Raw genomic sequence first — 21,686 nt, 5'->3', positions numbered from 1 at the left:
TCTCCTCTCCTGTCTTACTCCACACACTGCCCACCATTCATTGAAATCTTTCACTAGCTATCAAACATGTGTTTGTCTTTATTTTCTAAGCACCAGTAATATAAGCAAAACAATCGAACTCCTAAGTGGCTTGATGACTACAGGCTGGGGTGTTCCAGCCATCCCGCCCCACCTGGAGTAGGTACACACCTTGTCAGTGTAAGCCACAAGCCTCCAGCATTGTGCCTCCTTCTTCTTGGTGAACTCCTTGACTTTTGTGGGTCATTCTCAAATGTCCCTTTTCTTTGAATTATTCGGAGGGCTAATCCCTACTTTCCCTGAACATCCAATAGCCTTACACATCTTGTTATTTCGCTTATCCCACGGTGGCATTAACGTTTGTTTACGTGTCTTCTAGAGTAGCGGTTGGGTGAGGGAAGAGCCTTCTTTTATCTTTGGGTAGCCAGCTACACAAAGGACAGTGGTGATCATCGCAGCACACATCAGAGTCATCAGGAGCTATTAAAAAATTGGATGCAGGGACTCACCCCCGGACCTATAGAATCTTGCAAATCCATATTTTAAACTATTCCCATACCATAGTTGAATTACTGCCCAATGTCTTGCACAGAGCAGGTATTTAATCAAAATTTCTTTAATGTCTGATCAATCACTTAACAGGGCTGCGTAGAGAATCATCTCTGCCTTCCCCTCAGCTTGCTGCTCCAGTTCTGCTTTTGCTTTCACTTTTATTTTCACTTTCCATTTCCTTTAACTTGAAAGTACTTGGCAGGGGCTTCCCTGGTGGTGCAGTGGTTAAGAATCCGCCTGCCAATGCAGGGGACACGGGTTCCAGCCCTGGTTTGGGAAGATCCCACATGCCACCGAACAACTAAGCCCGTGTGCCACAGCTACTAAGCCTGTGCTCTAGAGCCCGTGAGCCACAACTACTGAGCCTGTGTGCTGCAACTAATGAAGCCCACGCGTCTAGAGCCCATGCTCCACAAGAGGAAGCCACCACAATGAAAAGCCTGAGCACCACAACAAAGAGTAGCCCCTGCTTGCTGCAACTAGAGAAAGCCCGCGCGCAGCAACAAAGACCCAACGGCAGCCAAAATAATAATAATAAAAAATAAATAATATTTTAAAAAAAATTTTAAAAAAGAAAATACTTGGCAAAAACCAAACAGCAGTCAAAACTGATAAAAGGCCAAATTTTGTTTAGATAATTTTAATTATTGACCTAATCTCTGGAATCTGAAGGTTAATATATTGTTCACCGTCTCAAATATCCTGCAGAAACCTCAAATTAGGGTGACCTGTTAAATAGTCCTAAGTTGTCTTTCAGGATTTCAGTTACCTGGAGGCTACTCCCTACTCCCTGCTTGCATGAGGTCTCCGTGATTGATCATAGATAACTTTATCACCCTTTAAGGTGGCTGTGAGACCTCAAACCAACTCACCTGTAGCTGGCCAGGCGCGCTCCATTCAACATCCCAGGCGGGGCGCGCGGCCGGCGCTGTAACCTGCGATCGGGTCAGAGGGCGCCAGGGAGGAGCAAGGTCGGGGAAGTCCTGGGGGGCGGGGCAGCCCGCGGCTGGTAGCGGGAATCGAAACTCAACTGCTAAACCCGCCGCTCCCGCTCTTCGGAATCGCATCTCGAGACCCGCGAAGCGTCTCAGCTCGGCCCTCATCCTTCCCGCAGCGGCGGCGGCCCGGGACCCGCGGGCTGTGGACCATGTACACCCGCAGTGGGGTGCAGGGCTCCGGTTTCGGAGCCCCCGCCGCCTCCCGCCCGGCCCGGGACCCCGCTGCGTGGCGCGGGGAGCTGGGCCCGCCGCAAGGCCCCAGGCGGGGTTTGGAGGAGGCTCCCGAGAGCCCTTCGCCGGAGAGCCCGGAGCACGCGGGCCGGAGGTTGTAAGTATTTAACCACCTGTCCTGCGGGGCGGAAGCTCAGACCCCAAACAGGCGCCCAGGCTCTTCTCAGATCACCTAAGTTTGAACCACAGGGGCCCCATTATAGGGTCTCTAAGAAAATGCAGGCTCATTTGTCTAAACAATAGCAGACATGAATTACCTTATAAACTGAGTGTGCCGGTCCGGGATCCTTACTGAACATCCGACCGAGCCCGCGTTCCTTTTGAGGACACTACCTTCCTGATTCTTCAAGGCTGGCTACAGGACTAGGCTACTACTGGGTGTGTAGTAACTGCCTAGGCTTCTTACTAATTTTCCAGATATCTCCAGAACTCATGCTCTTAAATAGTATGAAAATATTTTCTTCCCTTCCTATCTTAAAAAAACTGATGCCCTAAATAGTATCTTCACATCAACTGGGAGGGTAAGGGTGAAGAGAGAATGTGTTATTGGGTAGAAATGCAAATGCTGCCTCTAGGAGCCTGCATTCCAACAAAACTCCCGGATAAAGTAGCCCCTTAGGACCAGAGGACTGAGCCGGAGAGGAAGTGAGTGGGTGTAGTGTTTCTTGCCGCGGGTGTTGATAAGTGCTCTACACGGGAACAGGAACTTTATTCCTGGTCTTTGCTTCAGGGACGACAGTTACTATCCTGGAAACATTTATTATGTAAAGTGTCAGTGATCCTTTCCCACCAGTGGAATGAGATGCTTTAATCCAACAGTAGGGTTTGTAAAGACATTACTGCTTTTGAAGTGCTGCTTCTGTGAACTGGAACTTTCCAGATGGTTTCATTTTCATCAACTTCTAGTTACATGAAACACAAACGTTGGTTTCTAAGGAACAGTATATAACCTTATGCCCAATAAACAGATTTTCTTTCATCCCTTAACTTTTGAAAGAATTCATAAGTACCAGGCTTTTTAATATTATTCAGCTTTGGGTTGCCCTTAGGTGGTGTGGGTGATTTCAATTAGAGATTGCTGCATTTCTTTCCTACTCAGAATGGGGGTGGGGGGGCGGGGCGGAGCGGAATTCCCCAGCGGTCCAGTGGTTAGGACTCAGCGCGCTCACTGCTAGGGCGGATTCAAGTTTGATCCATGGTGGGGAACTAAGATACTGCAAGCCGAGCGGTGCGGCCCAAAGAAGAAGCGGGGGATATCTGGCCATAATGGAAGTCCTTTAATTCTGAGTATAGCTCTGTACGCTGTAGCATTTGATGTAACAGAGGTCACGGATGTATGGTTTCACGTTGATGATGAATACCCTCTATGTGCCTTTTTTTTCTATTTTAAAGATCTACTTAGACATAATCATTTAATTGCAAGCTCATAACATCTCATAAACATTAGCAGTTGCATCTGTCTGTTTTCTTATTTGTAAATTAATTGTAAATTACCCCAGAATCTTGCTGGACTAAATTACTCAGAAAGGGGCAGTTTTCTAATTAATTTTCCAGGCCTCAGTATCTGAAGACCTCACTACATTTTGTGATTTCTAATTTGCCAGTAGACCATGAGAGAATACATGGGTGAGTTCAGTGGTGTTTCACAGAACTCACTATTTTCATGTGAACCAGTTGCAATAAGCAGAACATTATAAGATACATTTCCTTCTATGTATATAACAAGTAAGATCCTGTTTGGACCACTCTGAATTCTTCTTACATCTCCAGTAGTCACTTATATCTACTGTTTATTCTTGCTTGTCTCCTTTAATGGAAGCAGGAAACCAAGGAAACTTGTTGAATGGCAAATAACATCTCAGTAAAACTGACCAAAAAGTGCCGTTAAGATTTATTTTCTTGGAGAGAAATTATAAGCATTTTCTGATAGAAAATTAAGAAAAAGGAAGGATAGAGTTAAGTGCTTAATAGTGAAACTTCACTTGTTCACTTTCAATATGAGCTTATTTATATGCTAAAGGGTTGAACTTTGACCTTGTTTTGTGCGCATCCTTCCACTTATTCATTAGGGAAACCCCAACGTGGGAAGAGGAGCTTTGATGCCAGGCAGGCTTGGGTTCAAGTTCTGATTCTGCCATTACTTACTCTCTGAACTTCAGCTACTTTATGTCTCAGTGTCCTCATTAGGTGAAGTGAGATAATACCAACCTCTCAGGGTCTGTGTATGTGTGTGTCTGTGTATCCATAAAACAATTTCATGCCTGGCAGAAAACAAGTATCCAGTAAATGTTGGGTGCTGATAGCCTTGAATTCATTTAACAAATGTTTATTGACCAAGTACTGTGCTGTCACCCTGAAGTGTTTATGCCTTGTAAAAACACACTGATTTAAAACGCTGACTTACATATAAATAGAGAGAAACTTTAAGGCAAGTTGTTAGAATGATTCCTGAGGACCTCTAATAGAATCTAAGGCAAGGCTGAGCCCTTAACTATATTTGGATTTAAGTAAAGTGTTTACTAATAAATATTGGATTTCCTAATTCTTTTCAGTTCGTGATTTTATCTTAAATATTGTAAGCTATTTATACAGATTTAAAGAGAAAAAAAGTTCACACAAACTTCTAATCCAAAGTAATCCTTTACCCTTCCCCCAAACTCTAGATAAATATAAGACTAAGGCATGGGTTTTTCTGGAAGGGAATTTTACCTCATTTTACCCAATTCTGGGCAAAAGGCTCTTGCCTATGATAGCAATACAGGCAAGGTTCACTTTGTTCAGATACTTGTCTATAACCGTACCTAAAGGTGGTCCTCTATCTTGATGCTGTTTGAAGGAAATATAAAGATATTCTGAAAATGAACCCATAATGTGGAATTTCACTATACAGTTAACTTTAACATAATTTGTATACAAACTCAGTTTACCTTAACATATTTGTGGCCAACTTTATAGCAAAAACTGTAGAGACTTAAAGATTAGCAATAATAACGGCAAGCACTTACGTATTTAACTTATGTTTGTGAAAGTGCATTGCATATGTTAACTCTTTTTTTAAAAAAAATTATTTATTTATTATTTATTTTTGGCTGCATTGGGTCTGTTGCTGTGTGCGGGGGCTGCTCTTTGTTGTGGTGCATGGGCTTCTCATTGCGGTGGCTTCTCTTGTTGTGGAGCACGGACTCTAGGCACGCGGGCTTCAGTAGTTGCAGCACGTGGGCTCAGTAGTTGTGGCTCGCGGGCTCTAGAGCACAGGCTCAGTAATTGTGGCGCGTAGGCTTAGTTGCTCTGAGGCATGTGGGATCTTCCTGGACCAGGGCTCGAACCTGTGTCCTCTGCTCTGGCAGGTGGATTCTTAACCACTGTGCCACCAGGGAAGCCCCATACATATGTTAACTCTTTGAATCTTCACAACAACCCTATAAAAAGAGAGGGTTTCTAGCTCTGGATATTTAATTAGAAATACAGGAAAAAATAACTACTCAACCAAAGACAAGCCCTTGTGTAGCTTATAGTCTAATTGATGGGGCAGACAGTTATCAGATAATTACATGAGTAACTCTTTATATGCACTGTGAAGGAAAGCCAGGGCCTGAGCTAGTCTTGGGAGCAGGAAGAGTGTTCCCAAGAGGTGATGTTTGAACTGTGATCTATAGGAGAATTAGGAGTTGTGGGTTTTTTTGGTTTTTGTTTTGTTTTTTTCTGACAAGTATGTTGTTGCAACACCAATTATCTATAATTCAATTCCTTTCTGACACTACTCACAGCTGCTGCAGATGCCACAAGTTAAGGGCTCAGTCCCACAAGCCTGCTCCCACTTTAGGAGTAAGCCACAAGGGGGGCCCCAGGCTACCCACATCTCTGACTACAAATTTGGGGGTTCCCATGACCTCCCCCCGTGCCCAGGTTTGATAATTCACTAGAATGACTCCCAGAACTCATGGCAACCACTATACTTACAGTTACAGTTTTATTATAAAGGATACAGCCGTGGAACAGCCAAATGGAAGATATGGGGAGGGGGGTTGCACAGAGTTTCCATACCCTTTCTGGGTGGGTCACCCTCCTAGCACCTGGATGTCTTCACTAATTTGGAAGCTCCCCAAACCTCATTGTTTGAGGATTTTTATTTAGGCTTCATCACATAGGCATAATTGATTAAATTGTTGGCCCTAGGTGATTGAATTCAGTCTCCAGCCCCTCTCCCCTTCCCAGAGCTGGGGGAGAGGTGGACCTGAAAGTTCTAACCCTCTAATCACATGGTTGTTTTTTATGGCAAACAGCTCCCATCCCGAAGCTATCTAGGGCCCCCACCAGGAATCATCTCTTTAGCATATAATTGACATTCTTTTTTTTTTTGGCTGTGTTGGGTCTTCGTTGCTGCACGTGGGCTTTCTCTAGTTGCGGTGAGCGGGGGCTACTCTTCGTTGTGGTGCGTGGGCTTCTCATTGTGGTGGCTTCTCTTGTTGAGGGAGCATGGGCTCTAGGCACGGGGGCTTCAGTAGTTGTGGCACGCAGGCTCAGTAGTTGTGGCTCACGGGCGTAGTTGCTCCGTGGCATGTGGCATCTTCCGGAACCAGGGATCAAACCCGTGTCCCCTGCATTGGCAGGTGGATTCTTAACCACTGCGCCACCAGGGAAGTCCTGACATTCTTATAACTTAGAATTCTGAGGATTTTAAGGAGCTCTGAGCCAGGAACCAGGGACAATGATTGAATACTTAAACTTTATTATACCACGGTAGTTTAAATAGCCTCTATGGCAGCCAGGGAAGCTTGCTCTTCAGATCTTCAAAAGACTCTACTGTGGGGAGCACAGTCAACTGATAGCTCTAGTTGCCATCCTTTTGAATCCATTGTACCCTTTGCTCTGAGAGCACTCATATTCTGCACTCTTCCCACCAGTGTCTGAGCATTCCAGGTGGGACTCCTTTATGGGGCAGCTTTTGCCAGAAGACTCCCCACTGACCTATCCAAGATTTTCTCAGAACCGTATACCAGCCTGAGGCTCTTCCTACTCAATCCTCCCTCTCTCCCTTCACAGGTGTCAGACCTACTCATGTTCTTAAGGCTTTCCCTGCCTACTGCTGCTTGCTCACCTTTTATCCTTCACAAGCCTTCCTCCCAGTAAATCTCTTGCTTGTCTAATCTCATCTTGATGTCTACTCCTCGGAGGACCCAAATTGACACAGCCTTTAAGATACACCATACCCCTGACAACAGCAGCTTAGACACCATGGCTGTTGGGAGTGCTATATGTCCTGGGGAAACCCACTCCTTTTCCTTATTTCATCCCTTGGGGCTCAGGGGACATTCCCTAGTTTCCTTCCTCTAACTTCAATACTTTGCCCAGTTTGTTGTGCTCCAGGGAAGAAATTGACCCTGATAACTGATACATTTTTTCCCCCTTCATCCTCAAACTCTCAAGGGAGAGTGAAGGGAGAATAAAGAATGACTTGGGGGCTTCCCTGGTGGCGCAGTGGTTGAGAATCTGCCTGCCAGTGCAGGGGACACGGGTTCGAGCCCTGGTCTGGGAGGATCCCACATGCCGCGGAGCAACTGGGCCCGTGAGCCACAATTACTGAGCCTGCGCGTCTGGAGCCTGTGCTCTGCAACAAGAGAGGCCGCGATAGTGAGACGCCTGCACACCGCGATGAAGAGTGGCCCCCGCTTGCCGCAACTAGAGAAAGCCCTCGCACAGAAACGAAGACCCAACACAGCCATAAATAAATAAATAAAATTAAAAAAAAATGTATTTAAAAAGAATGGCTTGGTAAGCCCACTTATTAATGGCCAATTCCTGATTTTTCTCTCTTAAAGAACACTGTGTTATTATTATTTTTCTGCGGTACGCGCGCCTCTCACTGTTGTGGCCTCTCCCGTTGCGGCGCACAGGCTCCGGACGCGGAGGCTCAGCGGCCATGGCTCACGGGCCCAGCCGCTCCGCGGCATGTGGGATCTTCCCGGACTGGGGCACAAACCCGTGTCCCCTGCATCGGCAGGTGGGCTCTCAGCCGCCGGGCCACCAGGGAAGCCCTACTATGTTATTTTAGTATTAAACATTTCGTAAATGTAAGATGAGATATAAGATGGGAAAAATGATAACATAGTCATTAAGTTATATAGCATTAGTTCCATTTTTATAAACATCACTATTTAATCATTGCTGAGTATACTCTTAATCCTGATGTATAATTCATACCCAAGACAGACCATCAAAAACTTCTTAAGTCATTTTAGACTCAGCTTACTTGAATCTGAACTAGCCACATAAAATAGTCTTAAATGAAGCGCAAGTTTTTACAAACTTACGAGAGCCTACAGGAACTGCTTTCCCTATTTTTTCTTCACTGCAAATGCCCCAGATTTCTCTTCTGTCTCCTTTTACGGCAGTGAGAAAATAAGCTTTTGCCTGTAGTTGTTAAATGGCATGAAAGCATCAGGCTATTACCCCTCCTTGGAGATGGAGAACTGAATAACGCCTGAGTTCCTTTTAGTGCTCTGAAATAATGGTACCTAGGAAGAGAAAAATCTGTGATTGATTCTAATGAGAAATCTTCCTGATGGCTGAATATAGATAGCTATTCATTAGGGAACTATTTAACTCAGTCTCCAGGCAAGGCTCGTAAGCATTCAGCAAGTTTGTAAAACAACAGACAGTGTTTAACTCAATGATAATTTTATGACTCAGTGAGCTGGGTAGGTGTCTCTATGGGCAGATTCTACTACCAAACTACTCAGTAGAGCTCTCCTTATTTGACTGCTTTTAGGTCTCACGCTCTTTGGAAGCCTCTGTTTGACTGCTTTCAGAATTAAGAAATGTGACAAAGCACTGCAGTACTGTGGTAGCAGAAAGGAAATTAGTTATGACCTGGAATAGTTAAACTGGGTACTCCGAGGGACTAAAACTGAAATAACAATCAGTACCTCGAACTTTTATGTCTTGAACTTATAACCGCGTGCTACACGCATCATATAATTCATTTTTCTCTTCACAGTAAACACTATGCCCCATTATAGTTGAAGAAACTGAGTCTTGAGAGAGTGTATGATTTCCTAAGGTCTCATGGCTTTTTTTTAGTCACAGAACCAGCCCTCAGACCTGAGTCTATCTACCAAAGTCTGGATCCTGAACATGATGGGGCTGGAGGAGGGAGTGACAGTGCAGCTCGTGAATTTCCTATCAGTGGTCCTATTTTCACATCAAGAAAATAGAATTCCTGTAGACTGAAGAGAGTGGTACCATAGAATCAGCAATGTGACATTTATTTACAGTTTTAAAATGATTTGGATAGAGAAGTAGTTTGTAGGACCAAAGTTTCTGTGGCGATCCTGTTTTCTCTGCTGCTTTTCTTCATGACAGCTTGGTTGGCTTACATTAGAACAGTTTTCTCACTGTCACTGTTTCTGAGCAACCTAAACCCCATACTGCCTTCCAGAGATCTTTCAGACTTCTGACCGCAGCCTAAAGTTAGCAATGCATTTGACATTCATGACCTAGTACATGTATGGGTCTAGGTCATATGTGAGTTTATATATAACTGAAAAAATGTCAGAAAACAGTTCTCACCCTTACTATATGTGATGGACTTTGACTTTTTCTATTCTTTTTTTTTTTGCGGTACGCGGGCCTCTCACTGTTGTGGCCTCTCCCGTTGCAGAGCACAGGCTCCGGATGCGCAGGCTCAGCGGCCATGGCTCACGGGCCCAGCCGCTCTGCGGCATGTGGGATCTTCCCGGACTGGGGCACGAACCCGTGTCCCCTGCAAAGGCAGGCGGACTCTCAACCACTGAGCCACCAGGGAAGCCCGACATTTTCTATTCTTATTCATTAAAAATAAACCCATTAAGTTGATTTCATGGCCCATTAGTGGGTTACCACCTACAGTGTGAAAAGCAAAGCATTGTTCTTTGCATGGCAGAAGAGATTGTTGGAATGGATGGAAAGAAAAGACATTTTGGTTTGATTAGGTCAAATTTACCTTCCTGTTTATACAGGAGGGGAGAAATTATGGTCCTGTTTAGGATGAATTTCCAACTTTTCTGCACTAGCTTCCACTCCTTAATGTGGTATGCATTTGAATTCTGCTAAGTCTTGGGGAGCAATCATTTTTGTTCAAATACAATATCAAAAATGAGTGGGCATTTCTCAAAAAGTCTGACAGCTTTAACAGTGAAGCAATAAATCAACAGGATGATGAAAGCTTGAAAACACATAATACCTATAATAATCGTTTAGAAGCATAGCAGAAATGAGAAAAAAGAAACTTAGTTCAATTACACAGTAAGGTTACTTACTTCAAAGTCAGTAGAGTGCTGTAAGGTTATACTATTGTTAAGATTAATTGCATCTATTCAGAATGTATTTGAATCTGAAACAAAACCTTAACAGGAAAAAAATCATCAAAGGGAGAAGACTGCATTTGAAGGGTCTTCTATATCAGAGAATCAGCCAATGATGGTTCCTTTGTTCTGTAATGTTTGTAATTCACCCCCCCCCCCCACCATGAACACTTAAAAGGCAATTTATTAAAGTCTTGTAGAAAAACTGAAGACATTTCCCATCGTTAAAACTCAAGGGCTGGTATTGCCCAGTGTTTGTTTTGCTAGGGGACCAGTGAGAGCGGAAATCCTGTGCTACCTAGTCCTGTAAGAAAAGCTGAACCCCTGATTTAAGAAGTCTTTATTTTAAATATTTTCTCATTTAATACTCCTTGGAATATTTTTTCATGATTATAAAAGTAAAGTCATATCTGCTTGTTATAAAAATCTAAACATTACATTGGGAATTCCCTGGTGGTCCAGTGGTTAGGACTGAGCACTTACACTGCCGTAGCCCAGGTTCAATTCCTGGTCGGGGAACTAGGATCCCACAAACCATGCAGCGTGGCCAAAAACCCCAAAAAACCCAAAAAACTAAACATTACAAAACTAATACAGAAAGGAAAAGTCCCCTGCAATTCAGATCCTTAGAAATAAACACTTCAAGCTGTTTGGTATAAGGACCTCTTTATCTTTGAAGTGTAAGTTGTTCTTTTTTGACTTTTAATCCAAGTAGAAAGACTTAGAGCCATTATGCCCTTCAATTTCTACCGCCAATAGAAGGTGACAATAATAATAAGTGTCTTATACATAATATGTTATATATAATTATTATAATAAAATAGATATCTCCAAATAGGTGTCTTAAGCATAGACGGCTTTGTTTCTCTCCTATAAAGTAAGTCTGAAGGTAGGTAGTCTGGGGATGATATAGTACAAATAATAGGCAATCATAATAGAACAGTTGTTATTTCCTAGCCTTGTTCTAAGCACTTCATACTCTAAGAGATAGATATTTGTTATCCCCATTTTACAGGTGAAAGAATGGAAAAACTAATTTGCTCAAAGTTATAGTTAGGAAGTAACAGAATTAGGGTTCAAAGCAGGGCACTTTTGCAATAGATTACCACTCGTGTGGTAGTCTTACAGATTGCTTCTTTCTGCTCTGCTGTTTCTGATGCATGTCTTACATATTCAAGTTGCCTCACTGACCAAGATGGTTGCTTGAGCACCAGCTTACACTTCAACCTTCCAGGAAGGGGGGAGGGCAACCAAAAAGCTTTTCCTGTCCATCTGTCTGTCTTCATTTAATGGAGAGTTCCTAGAAATCCTTCTCAATGGCTTCCCCTTATATCTCAATTTGCCAAACTTAATCACACAGTCATATTTGGCTATAAAGAAGGTTGGGGACTATAGTCTTAATGGAGCACATTGTTAACCTGAATAATATAGGAGTGCGTTTAGTAAGGAGGTGGTGAGAATGAATGGTTAGGTAGGCCAGCATCTATTCTGGTTTAGGAATTGAGGAGAGTCAAGCATAAGAGCAGATATTAATCATATGATCAAACTGTCACTGGAACTTTGGAAATGCAAATGGGATATCTACGGAAGAAAATTTTAAATGTAGTCCACATTCCTGTTCAGAGTATTGATTTTAGAGGACTATTAAGGGTTTTCTTCTGGACAATGTTCTGTGCAATCTTTGTTTTATGCTTTGCACATCCTGCAGGATTGTTTATAATAGTGAACAATTGAAACAACTGAAATGGTTAAGTGGGTGGTTATATTAATGGTGCATTGATGTTGTGAATTATTATGTAGCCATTTAATATTAAGCTTGTTACGTGCATAATTGGGAAAACCACTTATAAGTGAAAGCAGCATATAAAATTGGACTTTATATATGATTGCAACTGTGTAATATGTACAGAATATAGATTGAACTGAAATTCACCCAAATAACACTGTAACTGAGATCTCTGAGGAGTGGGGTTATGAGTGACTTTTAAATGTTTTAAAGATAATTTTCTGCATTTTCTTATGTGAGCATATGTTTATTTCAAAATCAGGATGAATTTCATTTTTAAATATTCTATGCAGATATTTAGATATAAGTACCTTGTCTTGCATTTTTAGTTTTCTCCTTTAAGTTACAGATTGCCTTGAGGAGCAGTGCTTAAGACATGTGGACATATTCAGAGCTTAGCCTAATGATAACAATAATAATAAGAGGAATAATAATAATAGAAAATGTATAACAATTTGATAAGTGTTTTCATGCAGATGCCAATTTTCTTATCACTAAGCCATTCTTAAATATTCTCTTGTTGGAAAAGATAGTCCTCCTTGGGCCTCTTGCACTCTAGATGTCTTGCTGGGTATGCCAAGATTGCATACGTGACTACTCTAACCTGGACTATTTCTTGGGGTTGTTGTATAGCTGGGAACCTTGAGAGATGAGGTACATTCTCCCCAGAACAAAGACCAGGCTTGCTTACTATCTGCTATAAAAATGGTGGATTCCACGATTCAGTGTTCCTCAGCTGCAATGCAAACACACTGTGTGTGCAGCATCCGTCATGTTGACTTGGAGCCTGAGAGGACAGACATAAATACGCTGATGCCATGCCATGAATAATAAAGTCTACCAGCATCCATGAAATAGTAACAGCCTAAGTATTAGGCTAACTTTAGCTTGCAAGTAGGTTCAAATCACATCCCAGACCTGACATCTCTATGTTCTGAAAATATGAATTCCTTGTAGTTACTTTTACTGAGGAAGCAATTTGATACATTTTGCAAGTATACTTACCATTTGGTCCCCATCTCTACTTTCATCACTGGTTTTTGCCCTCATAAAGATGGTGAGTCTCTCCGATATTATATTTCATATATATTCTTTGTATCTTTAGAGAGAATCTTTCTTGCTTTTTTTTTAATAGATGAACTTATTTTTATTTATTTATTTAAGGAGATTGAGATTGACACATATACAGTATTTATTTTTAATTTAATTTATTTATTTTTGGCTGCGTGGGGTCTTCGTTTCTGCGCACAGGCTTTCTCTAGTTGTGGTGAGCAGGGGCTACTCTTTGTTGCAGTGCACAGGCTTCTCTTTGCGGTGGCTTGTCTTGTTGCAGAGCACGGGCTTTGGGTGCTGGGGCTTCACTAGTTTTGGCACGCGGGCTCAGTAGTTGTGGTTCTTGGGCTCTAGAGCGCAGGCTCAGTAGTCGTGGCACACAGGCTTAGTTGCTCCGCGGCATGTGGGATCTTCCTGGACCAGGGCTCAAACCCGTGTCCCCTGCACTGGGAGGCAGATTCTTAACCCCTGCGCCACCAGGGAAGCGCTCTTGCTTCTTTTTTCATAGCTTTTTATCATTTACATGTATGTGTTTCAAGTGAAGAAGCACAACATCTTTCAGGTCTATCCTGTATGATTGTGCCAGTTAGTAACTATACAGACTTGCCTGGCTAAGGTAGTAATTTGAAGCTGAAATACATACGAAATCATTTGCCTTAGTGTGGGGTTACCTCCACCTGGCAGAAGGGGCACTTTTTTCTAATTTGCATAAATTTACCACCTCTCACTAAGCCATGGGCCTATGTGAGGATCCTGGGATGGATGTGTGTGTGTGTGTGTGTGTGTGTGTGTGTGTGTGTGTGTGTGTGTGTGTGTGTGTGTGTGTGTGTACCTCTTTCTACTTCCCATAAAGGTATCCTATGAACAAAGGCCCTGATGACCTGGTGGTCTCTTGTTTATCTTTTCCTTCTGGGTGTCTGTTAAGCCCTCTGGGCATCTATTCCACCCTCCAGCAGAAGCTGTGAGTTACAGAACTAACCAGCTTCACATCAGTCTCTTGGGTGTGCAGACTATGTCTGGGGCTCTGCAGGCTCTGAGACCAAAGAGAATTCATTAGTCCTTCCACACCAGAGATGTGGAATGCAGGATCAGGGCTGGTGTGACGGGCTTAGGGGACAAGGATGATTTACTCAGTCTGATCTTGGTATTTTTTTTCTTAGGAATACGGTCTGTCTATAAAAGAAGTTTTGCAAACCCGAATGCCTCATAAGGTTTGATTCATGTTGGTTGAAAACAGTAAGCTTCAGAGTCCTATGTTGAAGACGGTATTAAAAAGATATATAGAAAAACACATCTAGAATCTAAATCTCCATCCAGTGCCTTTGATTAACCAGAAATTTTCCTTTGTTTCAATTTCACCCAAGGATAAGATTTTCTTGAACTATGAAAACCTCAAACCAGTCTTTTGTAGGACAGTAGACTTTATGTGTCTACTATTCTGCTTGAAATGATGTTTGTCACTTAATCTCTTTCTGAATTTTTGCTCTTGAGTACATTTCTTTTTTACTCAAACCAGTGTTGTTCCTAATTAGAAATTTAAATCACATCTGCTGCAGTTTGTACACACCAGGATGTATTTATGTAATACTTTCAGCCAGCCAAGATATTTTTCATGACTCCAACATACCATTTTTTTCATAGAGTGCTTATTGATGAGACCTTATAAAAATGCACAGGAATGTGCACGGAGAGGCAGTTGTGTAGCTCAGGAGAGACTCACAAGGAAGAGATTCCTTAAATATATGTATTTAAGAAATACATGGTACAGAAAAGCACTTCTCCCTCTGTCTTACGCTGTTCTTTATAGGTTCTCCCTTAGTGTATCTCATGGATGTGTGCTGTTGGAAAGTGAAAATAATCTTACAAACGGAGATATTTCATTAAATTTCAATGAGGTAATTAAGGAAACTCATTTTCAAAGATATACATTTTTATCAGTGGCTTGCATGTTGCTTAATCAGGAAATGACCAGAATACTGAATACAGGTAGGTTGGGCTTGTCTCCATCAGTAGCTTTGAGAGTCAGGCTGGGGGCTTCCCTGGTGGCGCAGTGGTTGAGAGTCCGCCTGCCGATGCAGGGGACACGGGTTTGTGCCCCGGTCCGGGAAGATTTGGCTGAAAGCATGAATAAGTTATACTTGTTATTCATGTCAAGGGAAAGCTAAGAGAGAAGGGATGAATATTTGTATCTACCCAGGCATTATGCGCTGCCACAGGATATTAAAAAATAAAAAGCCGATCCTGAGACTTAAGCTCCTCTTCCTATAGGAGGGAAGAGGAATAGAGGCCCCATTGTTTGGCAATGCTTTCTTCTGAATATTATATTTCAGATTTGACATTTTCAGCCAATAAAATATTGCTAAGAAGGTTGCTAAGGAATTCTCTAACAAAACATTTATTACTGGGACCACTGTCCTTGAGCCTGGGGTTATGTTTAAATGCTTTCGATTAAAAGCCTCTGATTTCAAGGCTAGATAATTCTCCCCCTTTTTTCACGGCCCTGTATTGTCTGGGTACTTGTCGGCTACACATGTTGGCCATAGACTGACCACAGAACTATTCCTAAGACGAAAGAGTCTAGTGTGATATTGTCACACTTAATCAGATTAGATATTGCAGAATAAAATCTTTCACAAACTGTTTTTTCTTTTCAAACCTTTCCTGATATTTTTGTAAGAGAGATTCATGGAACTTGGAAAATTCTCTATGAAGCTTCTCTTAGCAAAGTGCTAGCACAGAAACCCTTTTTGCCACTTGAGATCCTATCCTTTAAGCCTCAACTTGCTATTCTCTGAAATTTTCTACTCCTCTGGGGTCTCACTGACTCCCCTCCACCTTGCATCTCTGACTACTTCCATCATCCCACTTTGAGGCTTGTTTGAATATCCTTGTGGTCTGCTCTGGTGGTTTTATGAATTGTTCCTAATTAAAGTGTAAGCTCTGTTAAAGGGGTTGGTGTCTGTTTTTTTGTATCTCCCCTCATGCCTTATAAGCCCCTAACATAACAAGTCCATAATGGGTGCTTGGCTAAGTAGATTTACTTTGTTTGGAAGTCTATCAAGAGGCCGAAGTTAAGGACAGTCATATTTTATGTTTTCTACATTGAGCTGAATACGTAGCTCCAGACACCCACCTGGTCTAAGTCAAAAGTGCTTGGTTTGAGTCTCAGGACTATTGCTTAATTAACCTCATGATCTTTGGCATATGATTTAACGTCTGTGTCTTTATCAATGATTTATGAATCCCTCAATTCCCTTTTAGTCCAAATGTTTGAAGACAGCTTGATTGATCTACAGCACTGGTTCTCAAAGTGTGGTCCCCAGATCAAGAGTATCATCATCATCTGGGAACTGTTAAAAATGCAAGTTATAGACGCCCCCCGTCCCATACCTACTGAATCAGAAACTCAACATTTTACAAGCCCTCCAAGTGATTCTGATGCATGCTGAAGTTTAAGAACTACTGATTTGCAGTGTAGTCAAATCCCTGGTACGGTAAGAAGCTCCGTACCACAATGTTAACGGACATTGATGATTCTGCAGTCATTTCATGGTTGGCATTTAAATCCAGTGTCTCGTTTCATCTTTAAGGTTCTGAAGAATGGCTCACTATTGCATCATACTCAAGTTTGCAGGTACTACCCACAGAACTGCAGCTCCTAAGCTTCTATAAAGTGTGGACAATTGAGGAGTGAAAAATCTTTCTGAGGGTGAACAAAGAATATGCAATGGACAGGGGATTAATTTCCAGCGGCAGCCTCCTAATTTTGTATTCATCCCATTGTACGCATGCTAGGCTACACATGCAACGTCTGCTGATATACGTTAGGTAATTGGGCATCCAGCAGCCCTGTTTGCCTGCAGAGGTGGTTGCACACCTCCCATGTACAACTTGAAAATTAAAGCCCAGTTTGAAGCTGGCTGAAGGCTTACTGCTAGGAAAATGAGATAAGGAAGAAATGGCTTCTGTTAATCAGCGCTTTTGGCCTCTACTGTTCAATCTTTGCTAATTTGTCCTTTGAAACTGTATGTTCCGTGTTGGACAAAGACTTCTAAGAGTATCTGGGATTTTTTTTAAAAAGACCTACATTTATAAGCTGATTGTATTTATCCGTAACATTTCCCCTCACACTGTACCTACATGTACGCTGCAGTCTTGCTGTGCTTATATTTCTGCTCTATGAAGTATTCATACTTCTGTGGGACTACATGTATCATCACAAAGAGCCACCCCCCAGCACAGACTCATGGACTGGGTCTCTGGCATCATTTCATTTCAATTCAGCCCACATTCATCAAGCAGCTACTTTGTGCCAGGGGCTGGGCATATATGGATCCCTCAAGCACCGTTTCTGCCCTCACAATATTGTAACAACTTCTTGCACCTTAGTGGTGAATATTTTTGCTTGAGTGAAGTCTTCCCTGGTCCCCACTCCTCCCCCCCCCCCCCAGAGAATTGAAGTGACTCCTTCTCTGAACTCCTGATTATGCGCGACCTGTGTCCCCAGGAGAATGAGGGGCCCAGTGGACCCCTGCCTAGAAGTCAAAGCCCCAAAACACAAGACTTTGGCCATGTGGCCACTCAGATGGGTCATCAGGAGGAGGTGGCTGCATTGCAGATGGCCCCCTACGCCCAGTGTGTGGGAGCCAAAAATGTGTGAGTGTTTCCTGTACTCCTGTAGTGGGTGACATGGAAGAGAATGCCAGTCATCTCAAAGGGATGTGCCCATGAGCGCCACCTGGAGGCACAGAGGATCCCTACAAAGACAGTTTACCAAGAGCTGACCCTGAAGAAGTCACTTGTCATTCTCCATCAACTGCTTTATATTTCCATATGTGGCCGTGTGCACTTGTTTTAGTTTATCAGATAGATTGTAAGCTCCTGGAGAACACACCTGGGTCTTAAAAGGAATATTATCTTTCCTAGTACCTATTTGATGGTGATGATCATAAATATAGTATATTATCAGAAAGAATGTATGGTGCTTTATATGCATTAATAATTTCTCGTGATAATCCATTTTTTTCTCCTCATTCTAGCACAGGTGCATATACCTTGATAGTACCAAATGAAAAACGAAGAAATGAGATGCAACGGAGTATGTATATTATTTACCATTCAAAATACTTCTCATTTTTCTTTCTTTTTGTTTTTAAACTACAGTTTTTGTTACTTTATTCATAATTTTTTAAAAAATTTATTTTTGGCTGTGTTGGGTCTTCATTGCTGCACGTGGGCTTTCTCTAGTTGCGGCGAGCAGGGGTTACGCTTCGTTGCGGTGTGCGGGTTTCTCACTACGGTGGCTTCTCTTGTCACGGAGCATGGGCTCTAGGCACGCGGGCTTCAGTAGTTGTGGCTCACGGGCTTAGTTGCTCCAGCATGTGGGATCTTCCCAGACCAGGGCTCGAACCCGTGTCCCCTGCATTGGCAGGTGGATTCTTAAGCACTGTGCCACCAGGGAAGCCCAACTTTGGCAGTTTTAATTATACCTTTTAAAATTATTCTATTTTAGTGCTTCTAAATTTGTTTCTCTGTGTTAATAGCAGAGCTCATTGCACGGTTATAAATCTGAGGTTTCTGTTGGGCTTAAACAGTTTCATGCCTATCAAGTTCCTGTAAAATTCGGCTCACTGCAGATGTCCTTACAGGACTTGGAACACTTTTGAAAGAGACAAGTCATATATGAAATAGATTATAAAATAATCTGTCTCTTTCTAGACCTGTCCCATTCCTTTTTTATAAATTTTTATTTTTGGCTGCGTTGGGTCTTTGTTGCTGTGCGTGGGCTTTTTCTACTTGCGGTGAGCTGGGGCTACTCTTTGTTGCGGTTCCTGGGCTTCTCATTGGGTGGCTTCTCTTGTTGCAGAGCACGGGCTCTAGGTGTGGGCTTCAGTAGTTGTGGCACATGGGCTTAGTAGTTGTGGCTCACGGTCTCTAGAGCTCAGGCTCAGTAGTTGTGGCACATGGGCTTAGTTGCTCCACAGCATATGGGATCTTCCTGGACCAGGGCTCGAACCTGTGTCCCTTGCATTGGCAGGCGGATTCTTAACCACTGCGCCACCAGGGAAGTCCCTGTCCCATTCCTTCTTAATGGAATTTTGTTTTCAGTCTCTGTGTTCCCATAATTTTGTAACTATCAGAGTCTACCCTCAGCTGTTTTTATTCGTGACTTCACTTTCCTTCTTTAGATTATAAGCTCTTTGAGGGCAGGGGCTACATCTTACTTGTTTTTGTGCTCCTTGTACCTAGTGGGCATATAGCATGCTTAACTGAAGTTGTACAGTAAAATAAATGCTGCCCTTTAAAGTTACAGTATTATACCTTAGAGTTGGAAGGAGAACTAAAGTTCATTTAATTCACAAAGAAGTTCTGAGGCTTGTTCAAGTCAACTGTAGGGCTAGCACTGAGATTCTGTGCTCTTCTATCTTGATCTTAATAGGAAATTTAATTTTGTAATGACCAATGGACATAAGGGCACAGCAGGAAAACAGCCCTACAAAGGTCTCCACTGGACAGGTAGGCCCCTGGGTGGTCCATCGGAGTCTGTGCAGAGTATGACAATCACAGCTATGCTAACACAGTGACTGTGGGCACTGCCTGCAGGTGACCAACGGAATCCCAAAGATTCTGGCATTTTACAAGTTTTTGATTTAAATAGCTAACAGGAATTTAAGCCTCAGTGCAGTCTGGATTTTTGAGATGTTTCAGAAAGTTTTTTTCCCTCTAATAATTAAAAAATATTATAAATGGACGTTTGAAATAATCACTTCTAATGAGATTCGGGCATACATTGGAAGAACAGAACTAGTATCTCTGGCGCCCCCTGCTGCCAGTCAGTGTATATTTGGGGAATGAGCACTGCTCTACATGGAGTAGGCTCAGCCTAGTGGTTCCAAGTGCCAGGAATCTGAGAGGCCTCGTTCCTCATGGTTACATTAAGCTTGGGGAATATTTAAAATAAAGTGAATACGGGCGTTAGAATTTTATGGGGATTTGTGTTTACTGTGTGTGAAAAGTTCTTATTGACACATGAATGTTTTGCACACACTCTCTATAGGAAACTTTTAACATTAAATGATATAGGGTTTGAAAAATGCCAGAGTGGGAGGAAAAACAACTTCTTTATTTAGTAGGAGTTCAGGTTGTTTTCAATTTTTTAAAAAAATTTATTTATTTTTGGCTACGTTGGGTCTTTGTTGCTGCGCGCGGACATTCTTTAGTTGCGGTGAGCGGGGGCTACGAGCGGGGGCTACTCTTCGTTGTGGTGTGCGGGCTTCTCATTTCAGTGGCTTCTCTTGTTGCGGAGCACGGGCTCTAGGCGCAAGGGCTCTAGGTGCATGGGCTTCAGTAGTTGTGGCGCACGGGCTTAGTTGCTCCGTGGCACGTGGGATCTTCCCGGACCAGGGCTTGAACCCATGTCCCCTGCATTGGCAGGTGGATTCTTAACCCCTGCGCCACCAGGGAAGCCCCTGTTTTCAAATTTGAACCTTCTGTGCAGACTCTTGGAGAGAAAGTGCCTTAGGGTGACTCCAAGGGGTTAGGACTGGGTGGGTGGTATCCTCCTTTCCTGGATATCTCGTCCACTCATGCTTGCATGTAGTTGATTGTACATCTGATGGTGGTTTGTTATGCTTTCAAGGGAGCATCTCCCTTTTCATGCTCTAATAATTGATGAGTTGATATTTCTCACCTGGCTTAGTGGCTGCCAAAGAGCTGGAGGACCTGAAGAGGTGGAAGGAGCAACAAAGGACGAAGCCCATTAACCTGGCACCCATGCAGCTAGGTAAGCCAGCAAGCCAGTTGCTTGCATGCGGAAGGACAGGGCCACCCAAGTATCCTGTTAGCACCTTGCCCACGTCTGTCTTTCAATGTACGTTATAGGTCATTGGACCATTGTGCTGCTTGAAATGGAATGCGTTTAATGTCGCAACATGCACGTAAAGTCAAAAGTATGCAGGTATACCGTTGTTTCTGATTTTCTGCAAGTAGCAAACGGATGATGCCACAGTTATGTGGGAGTAAAAGGATGGCTTAATTGCCAAATAATTTAGAGCCTCTTAGTTGATCAGCTCTGAAGAAATCTTACCTGGGGCGCTGCATATGCCCTGTCGTAGCTTTTGTTCCCATCCTCATTCGTGCTATCACAAGCATATTAATCATGCCAGTTAACTGGTTATGGGAAAAAGAATGGATGGAGGGTCAATTCCAACACTAAGATGCGAGTGGGCTGGGGACGCAGGGTGGGTAGAAAGAGAACATCGCCTGTGTTTTAATTCATAAATAGAGACTTTTGGGCCTCTGGAACACGTGGCAGTGTGATGAATTGTCTGCGCTGCCTTTGCCTGGTGTTTGAATAATTCAACAGGGAAGCCCTCTAATGGGAATCATTCACATCTTCTCTTATCTCTTCCAGAAGCAGCTGAGAGCTTAAAGGGCTAGACACACAGTTCCCACAGATTTAGTTCACACAAATGTTATGAGTCAGAGGCCACTTACTCTCACAGTGTTTTTTATCTATTTATTTATTTTTTTGGCTGCACTGTGGCATGCGGGATCTTAGTTTCCCTACCAGGAATTGAACCCACACCCCCTGCAGTGGAAGTGCAGAGTCTTAACCACTGGACTGCCAGGGAAGTCCCTCATAGTAGTTGTCAAGAAGTATTTTTTCCAAGATGTAGGTAAAAATAACCTAATTTGGTAATCATT

At 42.8% G+C, this 21,686-nt stretch overlaps 1 protein-coding gene and 1 non-coding gene across 4 annotated transcripts in view; both read left to right on the top strand.

Annotated features, from left to right (window-relative positions):
• The first annotated feature begins 1,596 nt into the window (after positions 1-1,596).
• Positions 1,597-21,686, top strand: part of EPSTI1 (epithelial stromal interaction 1) — a 100,415-nt gene continuing 80,325 nt past the window's right edge. Inside the window, exons 1-3 of one of the 3 annotated variants that reach the window (XM_027116181.1) lie at positions 1,597-1,896; positions 18,020-18,078; positions 20,680-20,763. In XM_027116181.1, coding sequence (XP_026971982.1) covers positions 1,718-1,896; positions 18,020-18,078; positions 20,680-20,763 — 322 coding nt within the window. In that variant the 5' untranslated portion in view covers positions 1,597-1,717. The remainder of the gene's footprint in view (positions 1,897-18,019; positions 18,079-20,679; positions 20,764-21,686) is intronic. The other 2 variants (XM_027116182.1, XM_027116183.1) reach the window with 2 other exon arrangements.
• TRNAV-UAC (transfer RNA valine (anticodon UAC)) lies at positions 10,589-10,660 on the top strand. Its single transcript has one exon. It is a non-coding gene; the product is annotated as a tRNA-Val (tRNA).

The sequence above is a fragment of the Aethalodelphis obliquidens genome, unplaced genomic scaffold, assembly GCF_003676395.1.
Source record: "Aethalodelphis obliquidens isolate GAN/ISIS:26980383/991018 unplaced genomic scaffold, ASM367639v1 scaffold16, whole genome shotgun sequence".
Lineage (NCBI taxonomy): Eukaryota > Metazoa > Chordata > Mammalia > Artiodactyla > Delphinidae > Aethalodelphis > Aethalodelphis obliquidens.
This window is presented reverse-complemented; position numbering and strand designations above follow the sequence as displayed.